The sequence below is a fragment of the Corythoichthys intestinalis genome, chromosome 12 (genome assembly GCF_030265065.1).
Source record: "Corythoichthys intestinalis isolate RoL2023-P3 chromosome 12, ASM3026506v1, whole genome shotgun sequence".
NCBI lineage: Eukaryota > Metazoa > Chordata > Actinopteri > Syngnathiformes > Syngnathidae > Corythoichthys > Corythoichthys intestinalis.
The window spans coordinates 5,622,575-5,636,088 of NC_080406.1; the positions used below are offsets into that span (position 1 = coordinate 5,622,575).

At 39.5% G+C, this 13,514-nt stretch overlaps 1 protein-coding gene across 4 annotated transcripts in view; it reads left to right on the top strand.

Annotated features, from left to right (window-relative positions):
* LOC130926603 (LIM domain only protein 7-like) overlaps positions 1–5,033 on the top strand; it is a 185,986-nt gene extending 180,953 nt beyond the window's left edge. For 2 of the 4 annotated variants that reach the window (XM_057851600.1, XM_057851603.1), the window contains one exon: positions 134–5,032. In XM_057851600.1, the coding sequence (XP_057707583.1) occupies positions 134–156 (23 nt within the window). In that variant the 3' untranslated portion in view covers positions 157–5,032. Of the gene's footprint in view, positions 1–133 lie in introns of all 4 variants that reach the window. The other 2 variants (XM_057851601.1, XM_057851602.1) reach the window with 2 other exon arrangements.
* Positions 5,034–13,514: the final 8,481 nt, after the last annotated feature.

Below are 13,514 nucleotides of genomic sequence, written 5' to 3' on the forward strand. Positions count from 1 at the left end.
AAATGATGACTTGGTCGACCCAGGAACTAGAATTGACTTTTTTTTTTAATTCCTGTGCATTCCATTAAAAGCAAGCGCAGAGCTGTCGTGACGACGCACCCAACTAAATGGTTCTGTAACACGTCTCTTTCAGATGGCCAGCCCACCACGATGTAGCTTTAGCAGCAGCTGTACGAAGAAACCACGAGCGACAACAATCCGTGACGCCTTCAACTTCAGCATCTTGATTCCAGAGATTTTAATATCATTCTTGCTGTTTATGTTTCTTTTTAAGTGGGTAAGACTGGTGTGCTGTTTATGCGTATGTGTGAAGTATTACAGCTGAAAAAAAAAAAAGGGGTGCTTTCTTCTGCATACAGCATTTGGGAAAACCTCAAATCTCAAGATAAGTATATTTTTTCATAAATGTAGTATGACTCTTGGAGGAGAAACACTTCTTGCTCTATAGCTCTATATCTTTCAATCACTTTTATTTTTCTTTTTTTTTAATGACTAATAAGGCTTTTCCTTCCTGGTGGTGTTCAGTGTTCATCCGCCTACTGTGTGCCTTTATGTCTGCAAAACAGGGAGAGGTAATTAACTATTATCAGCATCCAGAGTGTATTTAATGAAAGCGATTATTAGCCAGGTTGTGAAGAATTAATGATACGCGATGATGACACAGATTTGTAAATAAAGGTTTTAAACGCTAATCTCGGAATTGTATAATTGTGGCGTGTTATTGCAGGTGTCTGGGTGGAATTTCAATGAGGCAATTTGTCACCAAGCGCCATTCCGTGACACTCTTGATAAGCCATCTCCGCGAATCATAATAATCCCGTCAGCGCCGCTGTTACGTGACACGCAATTTGCGGTGAGCGTTTATTGAATATTCATAACCCCGACGCGCTGGCTTCCGCTGCAGAAAAGGTAGGAAATTGTCCTTGTCGTGCAGTAATTGAGGAGAAGACTGGAATCAAAATGAGTCCTGACAAGGTGAGTAGGTGCCCAAGGCGAAATTGTAGCTAGGAATCCCACCCCCACCATCTAAAATGAAGATACATATATTCTGAAATGTTGTGTATTTTGTAAATACAGGTAGTCCCTGGGTTACGACTAGTGCTGCAAGGATTAATCGATAAACTCGAGTAATTCAATTACAAAAAAGCTTCAAATCAAATTTTACTTCTTTGAAGATTCGTTTAATTAGATTTTGTTGTAATGGTATGTTTTGAAAGTGTTGCATTAAGTTTTATTGTTTTGGATGGATACGACGCCTTCTAGTGGCAACAGTAAATATGCCATAACTCGTCTAACATGGCTGAATCTAGCTGCTCCCTGTTAAGACCAACATGAGGTATGTTTTTTTTTAGCTCATATGTTCGTTCATGCATTGGTCATTTAGTTTAGAAGAATATTTAGGGTTCTTTTGTGGGAATATTTAGAATAAATAGAGTACAAAGTTCATGTTCTGTGTGAATTGTTTCTTCTGTTGCTGTTCCAGTTGTTTCATTCATTATACCTTTTAGTTATTATGTTATCATTTTAATTTACAGTGGGGCAAGTAAGTATTTCGTCAACCACCAATTGTGCAAGTTCTCCTACTTGAAAAGATTAGAGAGGCCTGTAATTGTCAACATGGGTAAACCTCAACCATGAGAGACAGAAAATCACATTGCTTGATTTTTAAAGAATTTATTTCCAAATTAGAGTGGAAAATAAGTATTTGGTCACCTACAAACGAGCAAGATTTCTGGCTGTCAAAGAGGGTCTAACTTCTTCTAACGAGGCTCCACTCGTTACCTGTATTTATTTCACCTGTTTTAACTCATTATCAGTATAAAAGACATCTGTCCACAAGCTCAGTCAGTCACACTCTAAACTCCACTATGGCCAAGACCAAACAGCTGTCGAAGGACACCAGTGACAAAATTGTAGACCTGCACCAGGCTGGGAAGACTGAATCTGCAATAGGTAAAACGCTCAGTGTAAAGAAATCAACCGTGGGAGCAATTATTAGAAAATGGAAGACATACAAGACCACTGATAATCTCCCTCGATCTGGGGCTCCATGCAAGATTTCACCCCGTGGCGTCAAAATGATAACAAGAACGGTGAGCAAAAATCCCGGAACCACACCTAGTGAATGACCTACAGAGAGCTGGGACCACAGTAACAAAGGCTACTATCAGTAACACAATGCGCCGCCAGGGACTCCAATCCTGCACTTCCAGACGTGTCCCCCTGCTGAAGAAAGTACACGTCCAGGCCCGTCTGCGGTTCGCTAGAGAGCATTTGGATGATCCAGAAGAGGACTGGGAGAATGTGTTATGGTCACATGAAACCAAAATAGAACTTTTTGGTAGAAACACGGGTTCTCGGGTTTGGAGGAGAAAGAATACTGAATTGCATCCGAAGAACACCATACCCACTGTGAAGCATGGGGTGGAAACATCATGCTTTGAGGCTGGTTTTCTGCAAAGGGACCAGGACGACTGATCTGTGTAAAGAAAAGAATGAATGGGGCCATGTATCGGGAGATTTTGAGTGAAAATCTCCTTCCATCACTAAGGGCATTGAAGACAAGACGTGGCTGGGTCTTTCAGCATGACAATGATCCCAAACACACAGCCAGGGCAACATAGGAGTGGCTTCGTAAGAAGCATTTTAAGGTCCTGTAGTGGCCTAGCCAGTCTCCAGATCTCAACCCCATAGAAAATCTGTGGAAGGAGTTGAAAGTCCGTGTTGCCCAACGACGGCCCCAAAACATCACTGCTCTAGAGGAGATCTGCATGGAGGAATGGGCCAAAATACCGGCAACAGTGTGTGAAAAGCTTGTGAAGAGTTACAGAAAACGTTTGGCCTCCGTTATTGCCAACAAAGGGTACATAACAAAGTATTGAGATGAACTTTTGGTATTGACCAAATACTTATTTTCCACCATGATTTGCAAGTAAATTCTTTAAAAATCAAACAATGTGATTTTCTGTTGTTTTTTTTTATCCACATTCTGTCTCTCGTGGTTGAGGTTTACCCATGTTGAGAATTACAGGCCTCTCTGATATTTTTAAGTGGGAGAACTTGCACAATTAGTGGCTGACTAAATACTTATTTGCTCCACATCTGAAACCGTAAGTTTGAATGACCTTCGATTTAATCACCAGCTATTGTCACTGTTTAAGGAGTGAATCTGTTTACATATTTTAGGCACAAACTGTTCCTCCCTACCCCATGAGTGCCATAAAATAGCAGGTGACTAATCCGATCTAGGTTTCAAACCACATTTTAAATGTGTAGACCAGGGTTGTTTTCGACAACGATGATGATAACAAAAATATTTCATCGACGAACAATTTTTTCGTGACAATGATGAGCTAAAAACGCGTCTTGGGATATTGAAACATAACGAGACGAGAACATGATGAAAATTTCCCATAGCTTCCATCATAAGTTCACAATATGTGACATTTTCTTTTCGTATGTGTAGTTAGCACGCATCATAGCAGTGTTTGCTCATGTCACTTGTGTGACGTGCTGCCACCACCACTGCCACCCTCCCCGCCTCACATACATGCTACCTGTGTCCTCAGTCTCCAGAGTTGCCTTTAGTGAAATACGTGTCAAGTGCTGCTTGGTAAGTTTTGTTTTCTCTATCTTGGCTAGATATACCATATTGCTTTAGGCTTTTCAAAGTCACTAAATGTAACTTGTAGCGTTAGCATAGCGTTCACGTTAGCAATTATTGTCGTGAGTGTCATGTTGGAAAACCTGAGAAAATTCATATATATAGCGAGAGGCTTCCAGGTGAGTTTAATTCATTGAAAATAATAGCCTGTTTTCCTGCTAAGTGTCTTTGTAGACTCTTCAAATATTTGCTCGTCTGTCAATGTCCATTCCAAATTGTTGGAAACCTTTACTTATTTATTCATGGACTAAAACTTTTCAAATTTACAGACGAAAATATTTTGAGTATTTGTCAACTAAAATTTACGGTGGGTAGAAAAAAATTTGTTTTCATGGTTAATCTGTACCACCAGATTAGTAATCTGTACCCACAGTTTTGTAAACTACCCAGAGTTTAGTAATACTAAACTGTGGGTGCAGATTATTAAACTGTGGGTACAGTTCAGTAATATGTACCCACAATTTTGTAATCTGTACCCACAGATTACTAAACTGTGGGTACAGTATAGTAATCTGTACTAGGGCTGAACAATATTGGAAAAAACTTGCGACTTTTTGGGGGTTTGCGATATACTGCGATTATATATTGCAATATTAAAACTAGAATTTTCAACAGATGACTTGAAGAGTTTTATTTGGTAAGACTGGTTGACCCATCATGACCACATTTTATTCATATAATACAGTTTACCCCAGGCTAAAGGAATTCATCTATGAATTATGAAGATTGATGTATACAAAAGGGATCCAGGAGGCCAAATCTCTGCACACTTGCTGCTTTTATGAAGCGAAACAAAAGTTTACGTGTTCCAAAAAAAAAAAAAAAAAAAAATTTCACTTCCTGCGATAGGACTATTGCACATATTGCGATGGTGATGTTCAAACGATATATTGTGCAGGCCTAATCTGGACCCGTATCCGTAAAAACTAGACGAAATGAGTTTTGGTTGACTAAAACTAGCTGAAGACAAACACAGTCTGAAATTACTAAAATATGACCAGTGTTGTTAATTTTACTTTAAAATAGTAATTAATTACAGTTACAAATTACTTCTCCCAAAAAGTAATTGCGTAAGTAACTCAGTTACCTGAATGTAAGAGTAATTAGTTACTTGGCAAAGTAACTAGTGATTTTTTTTTTTTTCTCAAAAAAAAAAACAAGAAACAAAAAACAAACAAAAAATAGGTCACACAATGTGAAGTTTAAAGGATTTGGGGGACAATTGGCCCTACCCCAATTCTTTACCCTCCACTTAACTAGACACAAGGGTATTGCGATAACTAGCTAGTAACCTTTGCTATGTGTGGAAGTCATTTAAAGTTGTGAATCAACCGTTAAAGTTGTTAAAACTGCTCCCGTTATTGCATTAGTTCCCTTCTGTCTACTTTAAACATGTGTAAGTTTTAAAACTGTTTCATCATTTAAAGATAGATTTAAGTTAAGTTTTTGCCGATTTAGAAGCATTTTAGATTTAAAAAAAAAAAAAAAAAAAAAAGTTACTTAGGTTCGCTAGGAAGAATCTCTACATCAGGGCCTTCCTGAGAGGTCTACTGCTTTAAGATGGCGGCTGTTTACTAACGCATGTAGTCCTTAAAACATGTTGGCAATGCAGCTGTGTCAGTTTTGCATCTAGTTCTATAATATGATATCTACTGTGTCATGTGGGCGTAGTTTGTCGGTTATGGCTACAGTCAGGTATTATTGGAGCCACCTAGCATCGCGGTTGCAACGGCGTCTTCCCCACTGCTGCTCTGCTCTCGTCCCCGTGAGTCCGTTTCTCTCAGACTTTTTTTATTCAACCAACTTAGTAACGCATAGTAACGCACGCCTTTCCCGCCTCAGTAACGGTAACGGCGTTGCCAAGATAAGAAAAGTAATTAATTAGATTACTCATTGCTGAAAAAAATAACGCCGTTAGTAACGCCGTTATATTGTAACGCTGTTATTAACAACACTGAATATGACTAACACCAATAAGTGTTTTCGTCCAAAAGGTTGGGACGAAAATTAAAAGGGCTGCCAAAAAACAGCACTGGTGTAGCCTATTAAAATGTACTTGATATGTTAGAATACTTCGGGAAGCGTAACACGAGAATTTTATTCGGTATTCTTTTGGCGCAATTTGGCGCCCCTTCCACTAGATGGCGCCCTATGCAACCGCCTAGCCCACCTATGCCCATTCCTGAGGAGGAAGATTGGGGGTAATTGGGTCTGTCTAGTCTTGTGGTGGAAACGTCCCACATTCTTCCGTCTTTGGGTTTTTTTTGGCTCGCTGTAGCGGGGGGGGGGGGGGGGGGGGGGGTTAAATCTGACTGCTTAGAAAGCAAACTCAATGGCATACGTCCTGGATGAGAAATAATGGAACGCTCAGGATACGTCTTCCCCCTCAACAGTACACACAGACACATTTTGGGAAATGCGTTTCCTGCCAACAATGTACACGACTGCATATGGATGATAATGAATAAAAACAATGAAACATTATTCACAACGATTAAGCATCCAACATGTTGCCAAGAAATGATGCGTGCTTATCTGCTTGGCAATTCACTTAGTTGTGGTGGGTTATTAATATATTATAATATATTTGAATAAGAATAATGAAACAAATGACTAAACCCAAGGCACTTCATTATCGCAATGTGCAATTTTATCTTAATTTTAAATTACTTTTTAACCTGTATACACTATTATTTATTGTATATTGTGTGTCCGTTAGAATATGAAAACTATTATAATTTTGCGCAAGGGACCAGCACAATCTCCTATCTATATGTTACAATGACAATTACAGGCTATTTTATTCCAAATGTATCATTTATGTCAATGAATTAAAATTTGTTATGAATATATATTTTTTAAAGAAATAATTGCATTTTAATCTTAAAAGAGGGTTGTCTGGTTTGAATTTACTCTTACATGACGAATCATAACTCGTCGTCAATTAACACATCACAGTGGTGATATAAAAATAGTATAATATGGAATTGGTTGTTGTAGCTTCAACTCACCAACAGGGGGTACTGTGGTCTCAAATCTCAAAATGCTGAACTGATGTGCACTTAAATGTCACTTAACGTGTAAAATCAACTCAACCGCAACACTCAGTTTAAAGTAGATTAAGTTTCCAACATTTTAGGGGAAATTTAAATACCAGATGAATGGACTAACTTTAATAAATATATATAATATTATGTTATTATAATTAAGTGCGTGGGATTGGTCTCAACATTGGTAGAGACGATATAACAGCATAACCTGCATGTACACTTTTTTTAAGGCACCCCTAATGGGACTTCGACAAAAATAAAATAAATCTGATGCGCACCAGAAACGATCTGATTAACATTAGCATTATATAACATTTAATTTAGCAGACATTTGCTATGCAAGTTAGCCAATTGTTGCATTGTACAAGGCAAAATGGCTCCTGGCATATGGTACTTTTTTTATATGGCAAAATGGCTTCTGGCATATGGCAGGTTTTTTTTGTTTTTTTGGGGGGGGGGGGGGGTATGGCAGTTTATTGGTATATGGCAAAATGGCTTCTGGCATATGGCGGGTGTTTTTGTATATGGCAAAATGTCTTCTGGCATATGGCTGATTTCGGTTGTTTTTTTCTTTTTTTGTATATGGCAAAATGTCTTCTGGCATATAGCAGTTTTTTGGGGGGGTATATGGCAAAAGGTCTTCTAGCATGTGGTGTTTTTTTGTATATGCAAAATGTCTTGGCATATGGCCGTTTTTTGGTATATGGTAAAATGGCTTTTGGCATATGGCAGTTTTTTAGTATATGGCAAAATAGCTTTTGCAATATGGCTTTTTTTGGCATATGGCAAAATGGTTTTTGGCATATGGCAAAATGGCTTTTGGCATATGGCTGTTGTTTTGTATTTGGAAAAGCGGGTTTTGGCATATGGCATTTTTTTGTATATGGCAAAATGTCTCCTGGCATATGGCAGATTTTGGTTGTTTTTTTGTTGTTGTTTTTGTATATGGCAAAATGTCTTCTGGCATATGGCAGTTTTTGGTATATGGTAAAATGGCTTTTGGCATATGGCAGTTTTTTTACTATATGGCAAAATGGCTTTTGGCATATGGCAGGTTTTTTTGTATATGGCAAAAAATGGCTTCTGGCATATAGCAGTTCTTTTTTTTTTTTTGGTATATGGCAAAAGGTCTTCTGGCATATGGCATTTTTTGTATATGCAAAATGTCTTGGCATATGGCCGTTTTTTGGTATATGGTAAAATGGCTTTTGGCATATGGTGAGTTTTTTTGTATTTGGAAAAACGGCTTTTGGCATATGGCAGTTTTTTTGTATATGGCAAAATGGCTTCTGGCAAATAGCAGTTTTTTCTGGGGGTTGTTTTGGTATATGGCAAAATTTTCTGGCATATGGCAGTTTTTTGGTATATGGTAAAATGGCTTTTGGCATATGGCAGTTTTTTTGTATATTTGACAAAACAGCTTTTGGCATAGGGCAATTTTTTGCGGCATATGACATTTTTTGCAGCCCATGCATGTCAACGCCTTTGACGACCATGCATGTCCAAATTTCCCATTCATTTTAAAGGGCAGAAAAATGTGTGGTTGTGATTTTTGACCATACACTTACCATTCCAGTGCATTGACATTCAACTGGCATCTAAGTAAGGCAATGACATTGACAGCCATAGCGGAAAAAAATGCTATATGTTAAAAAAAATCCATATGCCAAAAGCCATTTTGCCATATGCAAAAAAAGGCCATATGCCAAAAGCCATTTTGCCATTTGTCAAATACCACTTTTCATTCTCGCTGTCTCTGGTGGGGACAATTTGGCCATCCTGAGACGTTGGTAGTGTTAATGTCATTACCATCACTATGTAAACCTACGCCATTGATTGTTGTATAGTCATTATGTTTCATAACATTTGATTTAAAAAAATAAATAAAACATACCTTTGTTTCAAATGAATATTTCATCCAATTTTTTCAAATGCAACTCTCACTTTTTCAACAACTCTCGACCCTGAAAATATTTTTTCCCTAAATTGCGGGTTGAAGTAATTGTCACATGTCCAACTTGTTGAAGAGAATGTTCTTGTTCGGATCTATTTTTACATGAAAACATTTGGTCCCGTGAGTTTTCCTTGATGTGGATTCCGTAATCGACTGAAAGAAATGCCTTGTGGCGGACGCCACGCATCAGAATCATTCAGTGGAATGGTTTAAAAATACAAAACGACTTAAAGGAGCGCAAAATCCTATCATAAGAACACATACACTAAGTTTCTCTGGTTCATGTTAACAGGACAACTTCATTATTGCTCTGATTCACCTTTTGCTATGACAATTAGACATGTGACCTGTTCCCGAGACACTGTGCCCATCATTAAAAATCAATGGACCGCATGAGGATTTAAAGAGAAAATAAAAGACCAACTGAGGTCAACCTGTAAATGCCACGCTCGCCGGGGAACCAGAGAACATTTCTGTCACTTCTGGAACAAACATTCATCTATTTCCCTAGCAGCGCCCGTTCTAAGAATCAATTTGTTATCTTCTGATCTCTATACTGCCTTATGCAAGACTAAAGAGCCGTCAAAAGATGTAAGAAGAAAGAGAGTTCACTGCTACGAGGTTTAAAAGAGGAACGAGCCCATCAGGAGAGCTCATGGCAAAGCCTTCTTTCACAATTAGAGGATATTTACCCATCAAATTTTTAAAAATTCACACGCAAAATAGCAAATGAAGGGAATAGTATCTTATCTCGTATTTACCGATCGATGTTTGTATTACTCTAACACACTTAATATACAGTGGGGCAAATAAGTATTTAGTCAACCAATAATTGTGCAAGTTCTCCCACTTGAAAATATTAGAGAGGCCTGTAATTGTCAACATGGGTAAACCTCACCATGAGAGACAGAATGTGGAAAAAAACCAACAGAAAATCACATTGTTTTAAAGAATTTATTTGCAAATCATGGTGGAAAATAAGTATTTGGTCAATACCAAAAGTTCATCTCAATAATTTGTTATGTACCCTTTGTTGGCAATAACGGAGGCCAAACGTTTTCTGTAACTCTTCACAAGCTTTTCACACACTGTTGCTGGTATTTTGGCCCATTCCTCCATGCAGATTTCCTCTAGAGCAGTGATGTTTTGGGGCCGTCCTGAGGCAACACGGACTTTCTTCTCCCTCCGCAGATTTTCTATGGGGTTGAGATCTGGAGACTGGCAAGGCCACTCCAGGACCTTGAAATGCTTCTTATGAAGCCACTCCTTTGTTGCCCTGGCTGTTTGGGATCATTGGCATGCTGAAAGACCCAGCCACGTCTCATCTTCAATGCCCTTGCTTACGGGAGGAGATTTTCACTCAAAATCTCTTGATACATGGCCCCATTCTTTCTTTCCTTTACACAGATCAGTCGTCCTGGTGCCTTTGCAGAAAAACAGCCCCGAAGCATGATGTTTCCACCCCCATGTTTCACAGTGGGTATGGTGTTCTTCGGATGCAATTCAGTATTCTTTCTCCTCCAAACATGAGAGCCTGTGTTTCTATCAAAAACTTCTATTTTGGTTTCATCTGACCATAACACATTCTCCCAGTCCTCTTCTGGATCATCCAAATGCTCTCTAGAGAACCGCAGACGGGCCTGGACGTGTACTTTCTTCAGCAGGGGGACACGTCTGGCAGTGCAAGATTTGATTCCCTGGTGGCGCATTGTGTTACTGATAGTAGCCTTTGTTACTGTGGTCCCAGCTCTCTGTAGGTCATTAACTAGGTCTCCCCGTGTGGTTCTGGGATTTTTGCTCACCGCTCTTGTTATCATTTTGACACCACGGGGTGAGATCTTGCATGGAGCCCCAGATCGAGGGAGATTATCAGCGGTCTGGTATGTCTTCCGTTTTCTAATTATTGCTCCCACAGTTGATTTCTTTACACCAAGCGTTCTACCTATTGTAGATTCAGTCTTCCCAGCCTGGTGCAGGTCTACAATTTTGTCTCTGGTGTCCTTCGACATCTCTTTGGTCTTGGCCATAGTGGAATTTGGAGTGTGACTGACTGACATTGTGGACAGGTGTCTTTTATACCGATATTAAGTTAAGTGCCATTAATTCAGGTAACGAGTGGAGCCTTGTTAAACCTCGTTAGAAGACGTTAGACCTCTTTGACAGCCAGAAATCTTGCTCGTTTGTAGGTGACCAAATACTTATTTTCCACTCCAATTTGGAAATAAATTCTTTAAAAATCAAACAATGTGATTTTCTGTTTTTTTCCCCACATTCTGTCTCATGGTGGAGGTTTACCCATGTTGACAATTACAGGCCTCTCTAATCTTTTCAAGTAGGAGAACTTGCACAATTGGTGGTAGACTAAATACTTATTTGCCCCACTGTAATCAATCAAGGAATAGTATATTTTCTCGTATTTACTGTTTGACTGTTTGTATTACTCTAACACACCCAATATAAAATAAATAGCACTTATATCTAAGAGATACATGACGCCTTCTTATCACTGAAGTCCAACGTGTGCGTCATGCAACTCACTGAGCAAGACATCTGCAAGCCCACGTCTGCACCACCAACTCCCGCAATCAGTTCTTCCGGACAGTACAGAACAGGTGGCGGGACATCTTGTCTTGATAAAGAACATCCGATAAGGAGGAACCCGCAACCGAGAAGTGAACTCTCAGCACTCACGTTGCGCTGAGGTGGCAAAATCCACAACCCTCGTTGCCCTGACAACAGTAACTCCCGAATCCTCGTGTCCAATCCACAAACAGACGATAATCCTAAACAATACTCAAACATACCCATCATCTGCCCACAGCCCGCCCCGCGAGAGCCTTCAAAAAGACTGAATGTTTAACTAATCGTTGTCATTTTTCTCGGGAACCTTTTGTTGACCTGTGATATGGTGACCTTGGAACGAGTCTGCCTTCTCTCCTGAGTCTGTTTCGCCTTGCCGTTTGATTACTGTCGACCTGAATAAATTGTCAACTTGAGCTTCGAAGCCTTTTTCCAGCTTTCAAAATGGAGTCAGTACAATGGGTTAACACTAAGGCGAACGCGCGGAGTTTGGCTGGGTTGTCGGGGTTTTGCCGGCCCAGGTCGTTGGAGCTGTGGCAGCGCGGGTGATTGCGGCAATCTGGCTAAATGGTCCGATTTCTTCACAAAACCCTGACACCTTTTTAAAACGATATATCGATCCTTGGTGGAAGCATATCGATAACCTATTGAGCTACATAGTACCGCAATATATCCACTTTTCGATATATTGTCACATCCCTACTTTGCACCGGGCAACATACTTTGCTCAAAAGTGTCTCTGAATCTTCTACAGTGGTATAAAAAAGTATCTGAACCTTTTGGAAATTCTCACATTTCTGCATAAAATCACCATCAAATCTGACCTGATCTTTGTCAAAATCACACGGATGAAAAAACAGTGTATGGTTTAGCCAAAACCACCCAAACATTAATAGATACTATGCAAACAATGATAGAAGGGTGAAAATATGTCAGTGAACCATCAGTGAACCTCCCTGATTTGGCAGCAATAACTTCAACCAGACGCTTCCTCTAGCTGCAGATCAGTCTGGCACATTGATCAGGACTAATGTTCTCAACAAAACTTCTGTAGTTCAGTCAGATTCCTGGGATGTCTGGCATCAATCGCTGTCTTTAGGTCATGCCACAGCATCTCAATGGGGTTCAAGTCTGGACATTGACTTGGCCACTACAGAACGTGTATTTTGTTCTTCTGAAACCATTCTGACGTTGATTTACTTACTATGTAAATAATGTGTTTTGGATCATTGTCTTGTTTGCCTTGTCTTTTTAGCTTAAACTGTCTGACAGACAGCCTCAGGTTTTCCTGCAAAACATCCTGATAAACTTTTAAACTCATTGTTCCATTAACGATTGCAAAGAACAAAGTTTTCCAGGCCCTGAGGCAGCAAAACATCCCCAAATCATGATGCTCTGTCCACCATGCTTCACGGTGGGGATGAGGTGTTGATGTTGGTGAGCTGTTTCATTTTTCCTTCACACTTGACGTTGTGTGTTACTCCCAAAAATTCAACTTTGGTTTCATCAGTCCACAAAATATTTTGCCAAAACTTCTGTGGAGTCTCCACGTGCCTTTTCACGAATATTAAACGAGCAACAACGTTTTTTTAAGACAGCAGTGTCTTCCTACGTGGAGTCCTCCCATGAACACTATTCTTGGCCATAATTTTACATGTAGTTGATGTGTGCACAGAGATATTGGACTGTGCCAGGTCTTTAGCAGACCCTCTGGGGTTCTTTTTTACCTCTCTGAGTATTCTGCGCTGAACTCTTAGGGTCTTCTTTGGTGGACGGCCACTCCTTGGGACAGAAGCAACAGTGCCAAACTCTCTCCATTTGTAGACAACTTCTCTGACTGTCTGTTTATGCAACATCCAGACTTTTCGAGATGGTTTTGTATCTTTTCCCAGCTTTATACAAATAACAATCCTTGATTGCAGGTGTTTTGACCAAGCCATGATGCACATCAGACAATGTTTCTCATCAAGACAATTCTTACCAAGTGTGTGTTTTATAGCAGGCGGGGCAGCTTCAAACCACTCATCAGTGATTGGGCACACAGTTGACTTAAATTGTTTGGTACAAATGGTTTCAATTTCTCTTTAGGTCTTCTTAGGCAGAGGGTTCACTTAACTTATTTTTCACCCTTCTGTCATTGTTTGCCTGCTATCCTCATTAAAATATGAAAACCAATAAATTTTTGGGCGGTTTTAGTTAAAGCAGACACTGTTTTTACATCTGTGTGATTTTGACAAAGAGCCACTATTTGAGAAGTACTGCTATA